Source organism: Colobus angolensis, unplaced genomic scaffold, assembly GCF_000951035.1.
Source record: "Colobus angolensis palliatus isolate OR3802 unplaced genomic scaffold, Cang.pa_1.0 Scaffold123, whole genome shotgun sequence".
Lineage (NCBI taxonomy): Eukaryota > Metazoa > Chordata > Mammalia > Primates > Cercopithecidae > Colobus > Colobus angolensis.
The window spans coordinates 10,257,753-10,275,942 of NW_012113475.1; the positions used below are offsets into that span (position 1 = coordinate 10,257,753).

General features: G+C 42.9%; 1 protein-coding gene across 2 annotated transcripts in view; it reads right to left on the reverse strand.

Annotated features, from left to right (window-relative positions):
- Nucleotides 1-1,956: 1,956 nt before the first annotated feature.
- Nucleotides 1,957-18,190, reverse strand: part of TSPAN5 (tetraspanin 5) — a 181,380-nt gene continuing 165,146 nt past the window's right edge. The window contains exons 3-8 of one of the 2 annotated variants that reach the window (XM_011933010.1): nucleotides 16,932-17,078; nucleotides 12,320-12,490; nucleotides 9,748-9,873; nucleotides 7,475-7,522; nucleotides 7,251-7,367; nucleotides 1,957-4,161 (exon numbers count right to left, since the gene is read on the reverse strand). In XM_011933010.1, the coding sequence (XP_011788400.1) occupies nucleotides 4,096-4,161; nucleotides 7,251-7,367; nucleotides 7,475-7,522; nucleotides 9,748-9,873; nucleotides 12,320-12,490; nucleotides 16,932-17,078 (675 nt within the window). In that variant the 3' untranslated portion in view covers nucleotides 1,957-4,095. The remainder of the gene's footprint in view (nucleotides 4,162-7,250; nucleotides 7,368-7,474; nucleotides 7,523-9,747; nucleotides 9,874-12,319; nucleotides 12,491-16,931; nucleotides 17,079-18,190) is intronic. The other variant, XM_011933016.1, reaches the window with a different exon arrangement.

The window sequence follows — 18,190 nt, forward strand, 5'->3', positions numbered from 1 at the left end:
GCTTTGGCCTCCCAAGGTGCTGGGATTACAGGTGTGAGCCACCTTGTCTGGCCTAAAACTGTATTATTATAAACTCTGTGGCAAACCCCTCCAAACAAAAAGTCTAAGGATGGCTCTGCTCCAAGTTCAGAGTTTGGCTTCTCTGCCCTGCTCCCTGTCACCACCTCCCCACCCCCATCTGACTGCCTTGTTATCATGTGTAGATTTTTCTATGGATTTTATTGTGTCCTCATGATAAAGCCAATGTTAATGTATTTTTCAGGCAAATGCTGTGTTTTCCTCCCCACTCAAAGACTAGGCTTCTCACTCCGGAAGCGGGCAGCACCTAGCAGCAGCCCCATGGCCTCACGGGAGAGAGCGCTGGCCATGAAACCCTGCTGGCCAGTGTTTATGGAGGGCTTCCCAGTTCTTCACTGGAGGTCTAAACAGGATTTCCCTAGAGAAGGAGGGCTTCGTGGAATAAATGACAAGGAGAGCTGGGGTGGCCTGCCAGGTCACTGGGCTCCAGCTCCTCATTGTTCAGCCCACAGGCTTCCCAGGGCGCCTGTCCAAGTCAGCCGGAAACAGACGAAACTGCAAAATCACTCCATTCCTGCCCACACAAACACAGGGAAATGAATGATCACTTTGCATAAGAAACCTCCAAGAGACACTTTAAGGATCCCCTTGAGGAAAGGACAACTGGGACCTGTGGCAGGAAGAAGGCTGAAAGAAAAGTCTGGGTTTATTATTCCCTGGGAGAAGGAAGAGGAAGAACAAAAGAAATGTACTTAAGTACTTCATGATGCAAAATTCTTTTTAATTTCTGAGTTCACATTTAAAAACTGTATATTTTTAGATTATAGAAGAAATGATGTTAGTGGTAACCCGTCCAACAACAGAAATAGGGAAATTTAATAAGCTTCCCCTAAAGTCTACCTTCTACACCCTGAAGAAGCTTCCTCCAAGTTTTTGAGTTTTATAGACAAAGCATCCCTTTACTTCCGAGCTGTCATTTTTTTTTCCTTTGTTAGCTTATAGTTTTCAACAAGCAAAGCGGGCCAATGTAGACAATAAGAAAACTCAAGAAGCAGGGATTGGCCATCTCCAATCATCACTGATAAATTTCCTTAAAATCAAAATAACATTGTTTCAAATATATGAGAAATGAGGCAAAATGTTTCTTGAACAAGTCTGACGCTATGCTGTCAGGATCTAAGTGTGCTATATGAACCTTAACATTTGTTTTCATTTGATCTTTGAAAAAAGTCTTTAATCAGTTCTAACGACAGAAGTCTTCTTCTGCAGTGATAATTCACAATGAAAGACATTTAAGCTGACATTCCTCTAATGGGTTTTTAAGATTCCAGCTCCAAGGGACTGTGAGAAATTATTTTCTAATAAAAAAGGTTGTGAATATTATCAACATTTATCTAAGCCCATAAGTCATAAATCCCACCAGGCATTAAATTTTCAAGGGAGCTTTTAAAACATATATACCCTGTCTCCCACTCCAGAACTGCTAGGGGTAAGGTCGGGGGAATCTGTATTTCACATGGTCCCCAAGTGATTGTAACCAGCAGATGACCTCATGGGCAGAGATTTCCTACATACAGGGCTCTGGCCTCTGTGTCTTGTCAGTCAGCATTTGTAAGTACAAAGGAACCTTTCCCTTCCCAACTACAAAATCTTACCTTTCTGTTTCCCCTCCTAGAAAACCGGATCAGAACAATGCTTCTCAAAATGTAGTTCCCAAACGAGCCGCAAACAGCATCACCTACGATCTTATCAGAATACAAATTCTCCAGCCCCACCCCAGACCTACTAAGTTAGAAATTATGGGCGTGGAGCAAATGCATTCATGTGTTTTAACAAGTCCTCCCAGTGATTCTGACACCTGCTAAAGTTTGAGAACCACTGGATTCGAAAATTTCACAATTTCAAGAAAGAAGTAATGAAGAAAGACACAACTCCATGTAAGGTAGAACCAAGTTTATTAATGACAGCCTTTATTACAATCACTCTCAAGTGTAAAAAATAAAGGGTGATTAATTAATATTTAAAACTCACTCGGACTTGCTGTTTGGCCTTTCAGTGAATGTGCCAAAGGGCAGGGATCTTGCCTGATTCTGAATCAACTGGCCAGATGGAGTTCACTGGAGAATGAGGCAATCAACAGAAAAGACAAACAATGCCAACTGGAGAGCTCGTGTCTTCTCCATGTTGGCAGGACATTACAAAATGGCAACTGTGGTGGGGGCAGAGATGAAGTCAGACAACCTTACAGTCGGAATAAGACGTGAACACCTCTACCTATACAGAGACAAAAACACACACATGCAGAGCCATACACACACCAAACTGTGAACACAGTTTTGAAAAGAATTTCCTTTCTGTCCTTTCTCTGAGCAGACTGACACATTCATCAGCCACCACCACGCACCATGGGGCTGAAATGGAAAACCTCGCTTAATTTCCACAAAGTATGCTAGCTGGCTGCCCAGTTATGTGCTGACAAATCTGTCCGCACCTAAAAATGTGCCTGTGGTTTTCCCAGCGTTCCACAGACTGATATCTGCTCCCCAGGAGGGCAACATCCGGTGGACACCAGCTGGATTAAAATCTAGAGGGTAAAACTGGTTCCTCCCACCTAAAGTGGGGGCAGGAGCAGCAGCACCAGGAAGTGGTTTTCCACTTTGTGTTACACAGTACTTGCCCCAGTTCAACGCGTTCCCCTCCAGAGTATTTGTGCTTTGATACCATCCTGATGGTTAGTCTGCAATAAGAGAACTGAAGGAGCTATGGCCATGCACTATTTTCTTTTTTTTTAATAAAAGCAAACTAAAGAGGAAGAAAAAGAAACCATTAGGAGCTTTTGACTGGGTCAATGTTGTTTCAAAATCGGGTTTAATTCCATTCAAAGAGAAAGAAGGGGAGGGTGCAGAAGAGGCCACTCAGATTGACTCTGGAAGAGATCACTGAGACCAGGGAAGCGTTTGGATGGTACAACTGGTCTCTTCCCAGCCAGGCTGGGAGGACATGCCACAACCTCCCAAGGCTGTGAACCTAGGAAATAAGTGTTGACCAAATAACATATTTCAATGTTTGTAGAAAAGCCGGCAGGAAAGGGAGATGATAGATTCAGATTCACAGGTCATGCAGGTTAAGATTTTATCAAAAATTAATGCTTGAGCTGAGTAAGAAAACACTAACATTTAAGTGGAACCATATCATAGCTTTCACCTTCGGAAGACGAAAAACAACAAACATACAAAACAAAATGACCCAGAGTATTCCAGAGTTTCCAAAAATTCAACTGCTAATTTTGGCAGGGTGAGAAGAAGAGGGGGTATTTAACCGATACCTCCTTCATTAACCTCATTTTCTCCTTGAATTTCACTGATAAAGCTCAGGCCTACTTAGAAAAACGATCAGTCCTGCTAAAATATAGCCTCATGAAGTCTTCCGATGCCCTTGCTCGGTGCACATGAAATACGCAACTTCTGTTACAAGGAGACTTTCCAGGATAGACCAAGTGTGCTCGCCCGAGTGACTTGAATACCATCACAAAATCTGAACCCAAGACGAGTTGTTTTCTTCTTCAGATCAGAGTGGCACGTGTTTCCTAAAATGCACATGGAGGGAAGCTGACAAACCACTGCCCTCCCAGGTGAGGGGCTGAGTCTTTGAGGAGATGCACTCCTTCAGACCATGGAACAGAAGGTGGTCCGTCCAAGGTGTGGCGAAGAGCAAAGCTGCCTTCCCAGCCCTCCAGTTACAGAAGATGAGGACAAGACTGCATTTTCCGCACATTCAAGTACATCTGGGTCCCCCACCCTCCCTTTTTTTCTTTTTTGGTAAGCATCCAACTGTCCATAAATTCATGGCTACAGTAGAGATTCACGGCGCAACGACTTTCATACTGGTTATTTTTGTTTTTTAATTCTGTCAGTGAGCAGCATTTCCCAGTTTTACCCCACGAATGGCAGCTCCATTAGGCGAGACTGCAGGCTGCATCTGTGATTAGGTCCGTGCAGCTTGAAGATGAGTTCCGCACGCGGGAGGGTCCCAAAAGCTGGGTCTGTCCAGTGTCTTGCAGCAGCGGTTGCAGGGGCTCTACCAGCTCGCCCTGACAGCTTCGATATCGCTAACCAAATTCTGGGCCAGGCATATCCCAAAAATCTGAGAAAGGAAGAAAATGTGAGTCAAACAGTGACACTCCTAACTTTTACCCCTGGCCACTGTGTCCCATTTTTTTAAAACTGTTGATTTTTGAAATTTAAGATGTAATTCATATGTGGTAAAAAGTATCCTTGCAATGTGTATAATTCAGTGGCTCTTAGTATATTCACAAAGCTATGCAACTATCACCACTATCTAATCACAGAACATTTCATGACCCCAAAAAGAAACCCAGTACCTGTGAGCAGTCATTCCCATCCCACCATCCCTACAGACCCGGCAACCACTATTCCACTTCCTGCCTCCATGGATTTGCCTCTTCAGGACATTTCATATCAAGGAAATCATATAATACAGGGCTTTTGTGACTGTTTTTTTCATGTAGCAAAATATTTTCAAGGTTCATACACATGTACTATTAATTTATTCCTTTGGATGGCTGAATGATATTCCATGGCATGGATATGCCACATTTTGTTTACTCCTCAGTTGATGGGTATTTGCATTGCTCTCACATTTTGGCAATTATGAATAATTCTGCTATGAACACGAGCATACAAGTTTTTGGGCAAATATGTTCTCAAATCTTTTGGGTACACTCCTAGGAGAATTGCTGACTCATATGGTATCTCTATATTTAACTTTTGAGAAACTGCTAAATTGTTTCCCAAAGAGGTTGCAACATTTTCATTTCCATCAGCAACATATGAGGGTTTCATTTTCTCCACATCCTTGCCAATACTTTGTTATTGTCCGTCTTTTTTATTCTAACTACTTCAAAGAGTATGAAGTATGTGGCTTTGAATTGCATTTCCTTAATGACTACTGACATGGGCATCTTTTCATATGCTTATTAGCCATTTAAATCTTTTTTTTTTTTTTTTTTTTTGGGACGGAGTCTCCTTCTGTCCCCCAGGCTGCTGGAGTGCAGTGGCATGATCTCAGCTCACAGCAAGCTCTGCCTCCCGGGTTCACGCCATTCTCCTGTCTCAGCCTCCTGAGTAGCTGGGACTACAGGTGCCCGCCACCACGCCCGGCTAATTTTTTTGCATTTTTAGTAGAGACGGGTTTTCACCGTGTTAGCCAGGATGGTCTTGATCTCCTGACTTCATGATCTGCCCGCCTTGGCTGCCCAAAGTACTGGGATTACAGGCGTGAGCCACCGCGCCCGGCCTTTTTTATTGTTGAGTTTTAAAAGTTATTTATATTTTCTAGATACTAGGAGTTATCTTTTCACATTCTTGATGGTATCATTTTCAGCACAGTTTTTAATTTTGAAGTTCCATTTATTTACATTTGTGTTGTTGCTTATGCTTTTGATGTCGTATCTAAGAAGACACTGCTTAATCCAAAGTCACAAATGTTTATGCCTATGTTTTCCTCTGGAGTTCTACAGTGTTAGAGGGGAAAAAAAAGTCTTTGCTTTGAGTTAATTTTTACATATGGCGTGAGTTAGGAGTCTAAATTCATAATTTTGCATATCCAGTTTTCCCAGTACTATTTGTTGAAATGACTGCTCTTTCCCTATTGAATGGTTTTGGTTCCCTTGTCAAAAATCAACTGACCATACATGTATGAGCTTATTTCTTCTTCTTTTTTATTTTTGAGACAGGATCTTGCTCTGTCACCCAGGCTAGGGTGCAATGGCGCAATCTCAGCTCACCGCAACCTCCCAGGCTCAAGTGGTCCTCCCTCCTCAGCCCCCCAAGTAGCTGGGACCACAGGTATGTGCCACCACACTGGGCTCATGGTTTTATTTTTACTTTTTGTAGAGACAAGGTCTTGCTATGTTGCTCAGGCTGGTCTTGAACTCCAGGGCTCAAGTCATCCTCCTGCCTTGGTCCCTCAAAGTGCGGGATTACATTCATGAGCTACCACACCTGGCCTGGTTTTATTTCTTGATTTTTCAATTTTATTCCACTTATCTATATGGCTAATCTTACTCAAGTACACACTATGTTGATTACTGTTTAGCTTTGTACTAAGTTTTTAACTGAGTAGTGCGAATTCTCCAACTTTGTTTTACTTTTGCAGATTTGTTTTGGCTATCATGGGTCCCTTGCTTTTCCACAGGAATTTTAGGATCAGCTTGTCCATTTTTGCTAAAAAGTGGTTATAATTTTGATAGGGATTACACTGAATCTGTAGATCAACTTGAGAAGTGTTGTTACCTTAATAATATGAAGTGTTGCAATTGTGAACATAGGATATCTTTATATTTACTTAGGTCTTCTTTAATTCGTTTCAACTATGTGCTCTTAGGAAAGTATCACACCAACAACATGAAGAGTCCAGCTCTTGAGACTGGCCAGGGGGAAAAGTTGGTGCTCCCTTCCTTCACTAGCACTTTGGCAAGGTGGTTCAGGGAGAGAAAGGGTTATGACATCTCTGTGAAGCTCCCCAAAACCTTAACATCACCACTGAGATCTACTTCTAACTATGCATGTTTGACTCAGTTGCCACAATGCAGTATTATTGAACCCACGTAAACGATGGAATGCCTGCAGGCAACTACTGATCTAATTAATGTCTCCATCTTAGAAAAAGACAAGGTTTCCTAAAGTATTTCATGATAGTAGCATATAAACTAAGAGCTTTAATAAAACACAAACCAGGCCGGGCATGATGACTCATGCCTGTAATCCCAGCACTTTGGGAGACCGAAGCAGGCGGATCACAAGGTCAGGAGATCGAGACCATCCTGGCTAACATGGTGAAACCCCGTCTCTACTAAAAATACAAAAAATTAGCCAGGTGTGGTGGTGGGCGCCTGTAGTCCCAGCTACTCTGGAGGCTGAGGCAGGAGAATGGCGTGAACCCGGGGGCAGAGCTTGCAGTGAGCCGAGATCACGCCACTGCACTCCAGCCTGTACAACAGAGTTAGACTCCGTCTTATTCATAAATAAATAAATAAATAAATAAATAAATAAATAAATAACACACACCAAATCGTTTAGGTCTGTTCCTTGGCCCTCCAATGTGTCTTAAAAACTATGACAACCAAGGTTTTTAAGCAAAGCTCCGATCCTGGCAAGGGCTCTCCCAGGGCATTATTTCCCTGTGATATCCATAAAGGACCCTTATCTTACCTGCAGCAATGCAATGCCTATGAAAATACCAGCAACGATGGTTAAATTGTCCTGCAACCACTTCTCAAACTGGGGCACACAGCCTTTCGTGTAGATTACAATCTGCTGGTCAACTTCCTTCACAAGGGAAGAGGAGAGCACACTGTCACAGATAGAGCACCAGGCACAGGCCAAAGCTCCTCCAACACCCTTTGTGCTAAGCAACAAGATGAGATTCCACTTACTGGTTTTTGCCTGGCATCATAACCACACTGAGTGTTGATGACATCTTCCTAGTGAAGAAAGGAAAGAGAAAAGTGAAATTTACTCATTGGACAGAAAGCCCACCTAGAAATGAGCAGAAGACTTCTGTTACGCATTAGTAATAAAATGTGTATCTGAGCACAAAGACTGCAGCAGTGTGTTAAACACTTTATATACATGACCCCATGTCATTATTGCGACAATCTTCAGAAGTAGGTATTAAAATATGCCCTATTTTACAAATCAGGAAAACTAAGGCTTGGGGAATATCAGAAAAGACAGCAAGTCTATCACACAGGAGGCTCAAGTTTCAAAGTGGTGCCAACCTCAAGAAGCTTATGGGATTTAGGGAACTGGAGACACAGATAAAAAAAACGTAACTTAAAGGGCACCGTAAATCTTCATGTATGCTCTTTTGGATGGACTGCTACTTTTAATCTGTATACTTCTACATTACCTAAATGGTTTTTCAATGAGCTTTTAATAATTAAAAAAACAAAACAATGCCCTGATTACATAATCACACGGACAACTTCACGTCTCACAGGGTCTGATCAGAAACATGCTTCCACTTTTTCGGGTTAGTTCATTTTCCTTCTCTGCAGGGTGTGGGGCAGATTTTATTAGCTTAGAGCACAAGGAATGAACTAGCTCTACCCAGAGGATCTGTAGGTGAAAGGGGAAGCATTAATGCCTCTAAGAACACGGAATTCTCCCAAGGGGATGTTAACATGGGACAGGAACTGGCGACAGGAGGCGCGCTGTGCGCTGGCCAGTGCAAGGCCACCGGGATGAGCCCCTCAAGCTCTGAGCGGGCACTCTGCCTCCATGCGGCTCTCCTCAGAAGGGACAGGAGGTTTGAGCTGGCAGGAGAGGGCAGCTGGTGGGGCAGCACAGTCCCTAGTGACTTTGTCTCCTCTTTCAGACCAAGAGAAACAGCCGAGGTGGTCCCGCGGGGGCAGCCTGCAGGGAAGTTCCGCTTTTCCACTCCAAGACCACAGCTCCTTTTAAGAGCTCCACAGCCTCCATCATAAGGAGGAGCAACCCCACTGAGCTCATCAGCACCCACTTGCCTCTGCTTCTGGGGGGTAAGGGTGAGCCTTGGGGAGTATATTTGGAGACTGCAGGGCCAGAGAACCGTTGAGGAGTCCCAGAAGGGCTCTGCAGTTAGGAGCACATAGAGATGCACAGAGTAACCTCTCATGCTTGTCATTCTAACACTAGATAGTTACTTTTTTTTTTTTTTTTAAAGAAATGTGGTCTTACTCTGTCACCAGAATGGAGTGCAGTGGCATGATCATGGCTCACTGCAGCCTCAAACTCGTGGGTTCAAGTGATCCTCTCGTTTCAGCCTCCAGAGTAGATGGGACCACGGGTGTGTGCCACTACACATGGCTAATTTTTAAATTTTTTTGTAGAGATGGGGTCTCACTATGTTGCTCAGGCTGGTCTTTAACTCCTGGGCTCAAGGGATCCTCCCACCTCAGCCTCCCAAAGGGCTGGGATTCCAGGTGTGAACTACTACGCCTGGCTTAAGAATTGCATTTTAAGTCATTCTATATACCAGGCACGACTTGACCCAAAATATAATTAAACCTGTGGTGAAAGTGAGAGATTTATAGATTTTATATTTTATTCTTTTTTATAATAAAATGCAAACTGCATGACTGTAGTCATGATGGCATTCAGGAGTCCAGGCAGCTGTGGTCTTCCCACACAGCAGTCCAGCCCTATCTTGCCTCGAACTCTCCTCCTACTTCTAATAGTTTCCCTAGAACTAAGCCAAAAAGAAAAGGGTTACTAACCCCAAACCAATGCAGAGAGCTCTCATATGAGCCTGCCCCTCTCACAAAGAAAGGCTAACAGATGATACAGGCAGGTTGCCTGGGTCTCATATTCCACTCCATTGCCTGCTAGCAGTGCAAGCTTGGGAAAGTCACTTACACCTCATGTGCCTTGATTTCTTCCCCCTGAAAAGGGAGGGTATTGGTGGTATCTGCCAGTAGGAATGTGCCCAACCTAAATGAGCCAACGCACATAAAGGCTTAGAATAGGAACCAGCACACACTGCTAAATTAATGCCAGCAATTATTACTCCTACTAGGAAGATTTGAGCACTATACCCCCTACAAGAGCTACAAATAGGAGTAACCAGGTAAGAAGAGGTTTCAACAAAAAAATCACTCTGCTCATCCCATGCACACTCTCAGCATGATGTACAGAGTAGGCCAATAGTTCGCTGGCATTCACTTACTGCGGGATCTTTAGTGCAGCAGGAGAATGGAACGCCACATCGCTCTCGACTTGCATTGGAATCTGTGCAATTGAAGTAAATATTTAGGTTCCAATCATCAGCTCCAAAAGCCCCACAGCACTGCCACTAGAGCAAACAGGAAAGAATTAGAACATCCCAACTTGGAGGCAAGCAGGTGCCTACACTCACACCCGCTGAACGACACCCAGCTTCTGCCAGCTCTGACCTTTTTTTCTGTCCCAGACTTTATTTTTAAGCCAAACAGAACCTAAATGGCCCATATAAAAGCTTCCAAATTAATTAAGGCTGAAGGTTTGCAGGGATGCGTTGGCACATAATTTAGACAACTGATGAGACCCATGGTGTTAGGTGGAAGAAGGGCAGAGCAGCTGGACAGCAGGGCTGAGTTAGAACAAGATCTGTTTGGCTTGGGCACGTTATTCTAGAAGGAGAAACAAGAACATTCTAGAAGGGTAAATAAGACACAAACAACAGTGGTAGTGACTGAAGGAGGCAACTGGGGTTATGGGTGGGCTACCTACAGGCTTACTTTTTCAAAGTTTTGATCTCCACATTCTAATAGTTTTTTAAAGATCTGTTTTGTTTTATGGAGGTATTACTGACATACAATAAATTGCACATTTTAAAGTATACAGTTTGATAAATTTTGACATCTGTATACGTCACAAAACCATCACCACAATCAATGGATATACAGTTAATATATCCATTACCACCAAAAATTTTAGAGGTTAGCTTTTCATCATATTTGTTTCTACTCTGAATTTTTTTTTTTAAAACAAGAGCATGTGTTTTACATTTTCAACTTTAAAAAGTCAGTCTTCCAATTAAAATATCATAAAACAAGCAGTTAAATTCAGTGGTTCTTAAATGGGGCCTGAGTGGTAGGGTTCTACAAACTTGCAGGTCTTTATATACCTGCACTGAAAAGTCAGGTAGGCTGAGTTTGGACTTGGACAGCGGTGTCTGTGGCATTTATGTATAAGGCAGTACCAGAGGGCAAGCAGAAGTCCAGGGAATGGTAGCATACAGAAGCCCTTTCCTCACTTCCCTGGGATGCACTTTCTCTACTTCTCTGAGTTAAATAAATATCAACCCTCAACCATTTGAAGACCTTCTGGGCCAATAGCTACTTCTAAACATTACATTTCATGATGCAAAAAGAAAGTCACATGAAACTGTAGTATCTCCATATAAAGTACACAGCATTCCAAGATAACATGGTCCCTCCAGGGCTTGGGTTGTGCATTTCAAGGTGTGCCCACAAAGCTCCATCAATGTGTCATGCAATCCAGTCAGGAATAATGCCTGGAAAAGGATTATTAGGGAGCCCGCACCCATTAGGACCTAATAAAACAGTGAAGTCAGCTGAGGACATGAATCAGGGCTTAACTTCCCACTTAAGGTACAGCTTACTCCAGGACGAAATGTTGCTGCCACTGAACAAAACCACATAACCCAGCTCAGTCCTGATTGCCTAAGGAAGGGGTTGGCCTCCCTCATGACGCATGCCGACATGGCTGCTGCCTCCCTTCATCACAGGCAGAAAACTGTCCAACCCCAAGAAGGCTACCATTCACTGGGCTTCTGCTTGCCCTCCGGCCCTGCCACATACATAAATGCCACAGACACCACTGTCCAAGTCCAAGCTCAGCCTGCCCGGCTTTTCAGTGCAGGTATATAAAGACCTGCAAGTTTGTAGAACCCTACCACCCTAAGCCGAATATAAAAACATGTATGTCTCATGAGTGTCATAATATCCCTGTGAGTCAGATAGTAGCTAGTATTATTTCCATTTTACTATTCGGGAAATAGGTCAAGGTCCTGTGAGCCCAGGGTCCCTTATCAGATTTTGGCACTAGACCTGTGTCTTTTGGTCCCTTGCATTCTGAGTGAAACAGGACATCTGCTGCTTTGCTGGCACTGAAGGAGCCATTTCACAGGCGTGCTCAGAGACCAGAGGGAGTGGCTTGGACTCCAATGCTCAGGGACCAGAGGGAGTGGCCGGGATTCCACCGCGCCGGTTCTTCACTTGTTAGAAGCTACGAGGACTTAGGAGTTTCCAAGCTTTTGCTTTTAACTGCATGTGCAATAATAATATTTGGATAGGCACATTTTAGGAACTCTGTGGCAAATGATTCTGTTAAGTAGAATATTATGAGCTGTGAAATATCAAGGATTACCAAAAAAGGGGGCAAGGGATAAGAAAGAATCCATATTTAATAACCAACTAAAACTTTAAACCTGGAGCAAAACAATGTTCCTCAAATGCAAATAGGAAAGGACAGCCGTGATTAGAACTTTTTGCTCAAGCATTTTCTTCTTTGTTCCTCTAACTTAACAGAAGTTGAAACAAGTGAAAATAGGACATTTCCATTTAGAATACAAATCCTGTAAGTCATAGAGCAAGTTGGAAAATAATAAACAAACAAACACCCATGCAGAATAGTCAGGTAGTTTCCAGCTGGCAGATGCAGAAACCAGGAGGGATATTCACTGGGGTCATCGTTCAGAGAACTTTCAACTGGAAAACAAACCACTTTAAACTTACATATTCCTGGGTGAAGTCTATGAGGTTTTGCAAATCAATGTCATCCCGATATGCTCTGATGTTGTTGTTTATAAAGAAATACAGCTGGTCTTTGATCCAGTCTTTGAAAACAAATGCTAGTACTCCGGCAGTGAGCTCCAGGAAGAAAATAATTCCCAGGAACACAGAAAACTAAGACGAAAGACACACAGAGAACAGTTATAAGGCTATTTTGATCATATATAGCTAAATGGTTACTCTCCAAACAGGTTTGTATTTACATTGGATTGTTATACATCTCCAAAGTAGATAATCTTCAGTTTCTGCTGATTCATTAATAGAATATTACACTCCAAGAAAGGACTTTTAAAAATCATTTCATAATCACATTTTAGGGTTTCTAGTGTTCCATTTGGTAATTAACCAACAAAGCCCATAAGCAAACATGGATAAGAATTTCTCATTAGACCCACATTAAGGCCTAATGAATTTCTCATGATTAATGTACTGCCAGATGCTTGAACAATGACCTGACATCATCTCTAGTAAGCTTCTGTAACTTGAAAGATAGATTATCCCAATATTTTAAGATCGCCTGTCATTTGTTACTGTGGCCTTGATTCTCTACGTGATATATTCCTTTTATGGATTCAGACACCATTTTAATTCTCTTTTGCACCTACTATACAGGGTAAAGTAACAGATGTGTTCATCTTAGATGAAGGGGTCAAAGAGGAAGTAGTGGGATGGGCAGTGACTGTGAAATGAAAGTTATTTCCCATCATAAAAACAAAATGAAACCCCTGAGTTGAAGGCTTTCCTGGGAATGCTAGCTGTGCTTGCCTTCCTCTAGGAAGCATGGGCCCCAGCAACCTTTTAAGTGACATCAAAATGCAGCCAAGGGGAGACTTGTGCTTAATGTAGACAACAAGAGGTCTAAAAGAAGGGCTCAAGACCATGAGGCAATGTGGTAACTGCCCGTAACTCTGGAGAAATTTCCCTTCCATCTAGAAGACTCGGAAGAGTCTCAGCTTAGTCATATCGACTTACTGCTCACGCCCACTGTTTTTTCCACCTCCTACCATCCTGTATTCTTAACCTTTTCAAAATTTGTTGTTAAAATAGATTATGAGAAATGAGCTGTGAAGGGTACACTGAACAGAGAAGGTACAATGAACAGAGGGTACACTGCGGGTAAACTTCTGGTGACAACAGCAGAGAGGGTGACACGGTGCCACAACTGCTGGGCAGAGGTCCTCAAGGCCACATGCAGAACAGTGAGCAGCTGAGGAGGCAGGGGGTGTTCAGGTGGTCTGCAGTTCTATCTTCAGCAAGCAGACAAGGAGCTGCTGGCCAAGAGAAAAACGTATTGGGGAGTGGTGCAAAGGAAACAACAGTTACTCATTAAAAGAACAAAAGACAAAAAACATTTATTCATTCAGCAAACATCTACTGAATGACCCACAATGGGTCAGGCCCTGAGGGAGGTGGGCTTTGCAGAAGCAAGGATGAATAAGACCATACCCCTTGCCTTCAAAGATGTCCCACTCTTACATGATTAGGAAGGCTAGGGCAGGGAGTGGGGATCTGCAGACATTAGATGTCTGCACATCTCTCAGTGTTTGTCTAGGGTGCCGAGTACTGCTCTGTGAGGGCATGGGGGGAGGGGTGGAAGGTGGAAATAAGCGCTTGGCAAAGTTTTTGGACTCTCAGGTTTAGGCCCCAATTCTAGACCCTCCAGCTCAGCCCTTCGGGTTTCCCGAGAGTTCCTGGTTATATATCCTTCATGAACTCACCAGAAATGGAATTTAAACAGTTCTTAATTATCATCAGTGATGCCCAAAATTTCAATTTAAACTTTCCCCAATCTAGAAAAATGACCAGAAAAAGTATCACACCACTTCTGCTCAATGCCTACCCTACAGTGTAAATAACTCCTTGCCCTGTATTAGGTACCACCTTAAGCATGTAAATATGAATTATGAATTATCACAGTACAGAAATGACAAAATTATAGCTATCATGCATGAGCACACGCAGGAAATACCAAGTCAGGGAAAGATTTTAATTTGCTTTTTGTTCTCACCTCCATAAAGGTTAATTGCATTTTACAGTTCCCCTGGTAAATTTTCTCTTCATGTTACATAATATACATACCAAAAGTTGAGTCCAAATTCAATTCATATAAAATATTTGGCTGATACCTACATGCCCCAGGCCCTGCTGAGCTAATTTCCTCTATTTCCAAAGGTGCAGAGACTGACTCACAGGCTTCATCCTAGAGCCTCGGTCAGCTAAGAAGGTCTATTTCCATTTTGCAGTACCTTAGTTCCTGAATTTTCCCTCAGCAGTTCTCCTAGGGACATCAGATCTTTGGAGCTATTTGGAGTCCTGTGGACGTTTACTTACTACTTATCTCATACCTCCTGTTCGAAGATTATTCCAGGCCAGTTTTTATTGTTTGTACTAAATGGAGAGAGGCCATTTAAGATATTTTTCAAGTCTTAAAAGCCAAGAAACAACATAATTCTCTTCATTTCCAACATGAGACTTTATAAATTAAGGTGCTGATTTAGAGAAATGTGTAGTTTTCTGCCTATTCAGTCAACACTAGACATTTCGATTATAAGAAATGATAAACTATATTAAAGGGGTTACCACTATAAATGAAACTATATTAAAGTAAATCACAATTAACGGGACTGAGCAGGTGCAGTGGCTCATGCCTGTAATCCCAGCACTCTGGGAAGCTGAGCCAGGTGGATCACTTGAGGTCTGGAGTTCAAGACCAGCCTGGCCAACATGGTGAAACCCCATCTCTACTAAAAATAAAAAAATTATCCAGGGATGGTGGTAGGCTCCTGTAATCCCAGCTACTTGGGAGGCTGAGGCAGGAGGATCACTTGAATCCAGGAGGCAGAGGTTGCGGTGAGCCAAGATCACGCCACTGTACTCCAGCCTGGGCAGCAAGAGTGAAACTCCATCTCAAAAAAAAAAAAAAAAAAAAAGGATCCCACATTTTGGGGCATGGAGGCTGAAACCGATAAAATAGTGGCAACAGATGAGTATGACCACGACCCAGTCAGGCTACAGGAAAGGTGGCGAGGTAAGTTGGCGAGGTGAGCTGAGCACGGGAGCACTGAGATGCCTCATGCCAAGAAGACTGGCAGGGTGGCAGGTAGCAATTGTGACAGAGCTCTCCTGGGGGCTCCCCAGGTTTCTGACTAGGTGAAGAATGAAGCATTTGGTTGTGTGTGTATGTGTGTGTGTGAGAGAGAGCGAGAGAGAGAGAGAGAGTGTGGGGGTGTGTGTGTGTGTGTGTGTGTGTGTAGCAAAGGAGGGATCTGGCAGATAAGGCAGATGGAGTCTTAGGAAACTAGCTACAGCCACTGTGGTCCAGTGTATCCACAAGAGAGAACCAGCTGCTTGTGAACGTATCTGTAAGACCAGATACCCCTTGGTTTTCCTTGTTAGAATGAGTCATGCTAATTTTCAGGCTAAATAGCCTCCAAAAGCTTCTCCGAGCCAGAGCTGCTCAGAAATGGGCTGCCCTGGGTGGGGCACAGCGTGTACCCTTTTCTCAGGGATGTTTAAGAAAAGATGCTGGAGGATGATGTGGCAGAAATGCTGGGGAAGACAATCACACATTACATGACTATTGGACTACTTCTCGGATTTTTTTTTTTTTTTAATGAAAATGTCCCTGGATGATGATGTGTCAATAAAAGTTGGGAATAATTCTGGTAACAGGAAATATCACACTGCAACCGTTCTCCAGAAATCTCTACCATCCTTCCTCAGCAAGTGAAGGTGGGTGCTTTGGATCCTTTCTCTGTTCTTAGAAAGGGGAATGGATGCTTCGTATAGAGGGCTATGATTCAGACGCCCACCAGAGTGCCAAGCTCCACGTTGACAGGCACATTTGGCTACATTCAACAACCCTATTTAAGATACATAAATGGCACATGCCATTTTTTTCTCCTTTGAAAGAAGTCTCCAACACAAAGGCTTTCACATTTCATTCTCTATTTTAACTTTAAATACCAATGAACCCCCTGGTGAAAACTCTCCTCTACAAACATTCACTCAGACAGTGATCACACCAACCCCACCACATCTAAAAATTACAAAGGAGAACTTTGTACCAGTTAAGGACAAAGGAGCTTTACTTTTTAGTGTTTCGCCATATTTAGCAAAACCTACTGCTTAACAGATTTAATCTGGACAGGCCACAGTCACTGTGCTTTTGCCTGGTTTCTCCAAACCAACGGCCTGCACAGCTCCCCACTTACTATGTGCATTAAAATGGTGGGGAGGAATCACTTAGAAGAAAAACACATATACCTACCTTAGTCCTGAAGATATCTTAGGGAATGGAATCTAAGTCTGTGATATATATGCACAAAATCTCCATGGATGGCACAGTGCAGTCGTGGGGGTGGTGGTGTACTTATTAAGGAGGCACGACTAGGAATCAGGGCTAGAGAGCTCTCTCAAAAGAAAATAATGACCTGGGCCCTACTTTTGCCAGTGCCTTTGGTACAGCTCACTGTCTTGCCTGTAGATAGGGTGACCCCTTGATGGAAGGTAACGTTTTGGCTCTCAATCTGAGAGTAGACAGTGGGATACTTACAAACTTGAGAAGGAAAGTGTTTTCCCGTAGCGCTCCAATGCACCCTGCAAATCCCAAAATGAACATCACTCCTCCCACCACAAGGAAGAGCCAAACTGGGTCAAAGCCGCCGAGATCGGTGATGGAAGAGATGTTGGACAGAACTCCCTGGGAGCAGAAAAGAACACACAACAAGGCACCAGGATGTGGGGTCAGTTTTCCAACATGTAAAGACTATCGCATTTGTCCTTTCCCCTCCCAAAGAAAACCTTCAGAGGGCATCTGATTATCAGGTATGTGATGAACACTCAAGAGAGGAAAGAAAGAGAAAAAGAGAAAGAGAAAGGGAGAGAGAGAAAGAAAGGGAGAGAAAGAGAGAGAAAGATAGAGAAAAGAGAGAAACAAAGAAAAGGAAGGAAAGAAGGAAAGGAGGAGGAAAGGAAGGGAGGAAGGCAGGAAGGGGTGGAGGGAGGGAAGGAGGGAGGGAAACTGCTTTCTTTCCAATGTCTAAATGTGTTCATACTTTTGGGAAAACTATATGTAGAAAAAAAATTGCCAAGAAACTGTCCTCAGACCCTGTAAGGAGAAGATGTGGTGTTACCTTTGGTTTCAATGTCTGCAAATATAAGTGGTCTTCAGTAAAAACAAACAAACAAAAAAAGACAGATGCATAAAAAACACACATACTCCATGACCCCCCAGAAAGCGGGAGGTCATCTTTAAGACCCAGGACACGCAGAAGTTAGACAAATGCCTACTGCAAATAGGCATTTCTCTGGAAATAGGGTCGAGCTAGAAGCTGAAAACTAACACAGCAGCCGGTCCCAATTACAAACACCCACAAATTTTTTTTTTTTTTTCAAGAAAATATTGTACCTCAGGATTTACTCTTGAGCTTCATGGGAGACTTTTATTAGCCTGAGATCCCAAAAGCCTTGTATGGTTTGCTCTGGTGGCTGTTCTGAAGCTTGCTATTGAGGTATTTCTTACCACCTTCCTTTGAGTTGAAATTTAAAAGATTTATAAATCAAAATTTACTTCCTCACTTTCAACTCTTATTCTTCTGCCACAAGAACACCAAACAGACCCTGAGTAATTTCACTTTTCCACAAACAATGACATTTCTTTACTGAAATCCCCTCTTCCCTTATGTGTGATACTACATCAAATACCACCCAGAACCTATGTCACAAGATTATTTTGAAACTGTGGATGTGCATGGGCCTTAAACAGTCAATATCACCAATATTTTAATTTTATTGAAGTTGTTTGGTACTCTC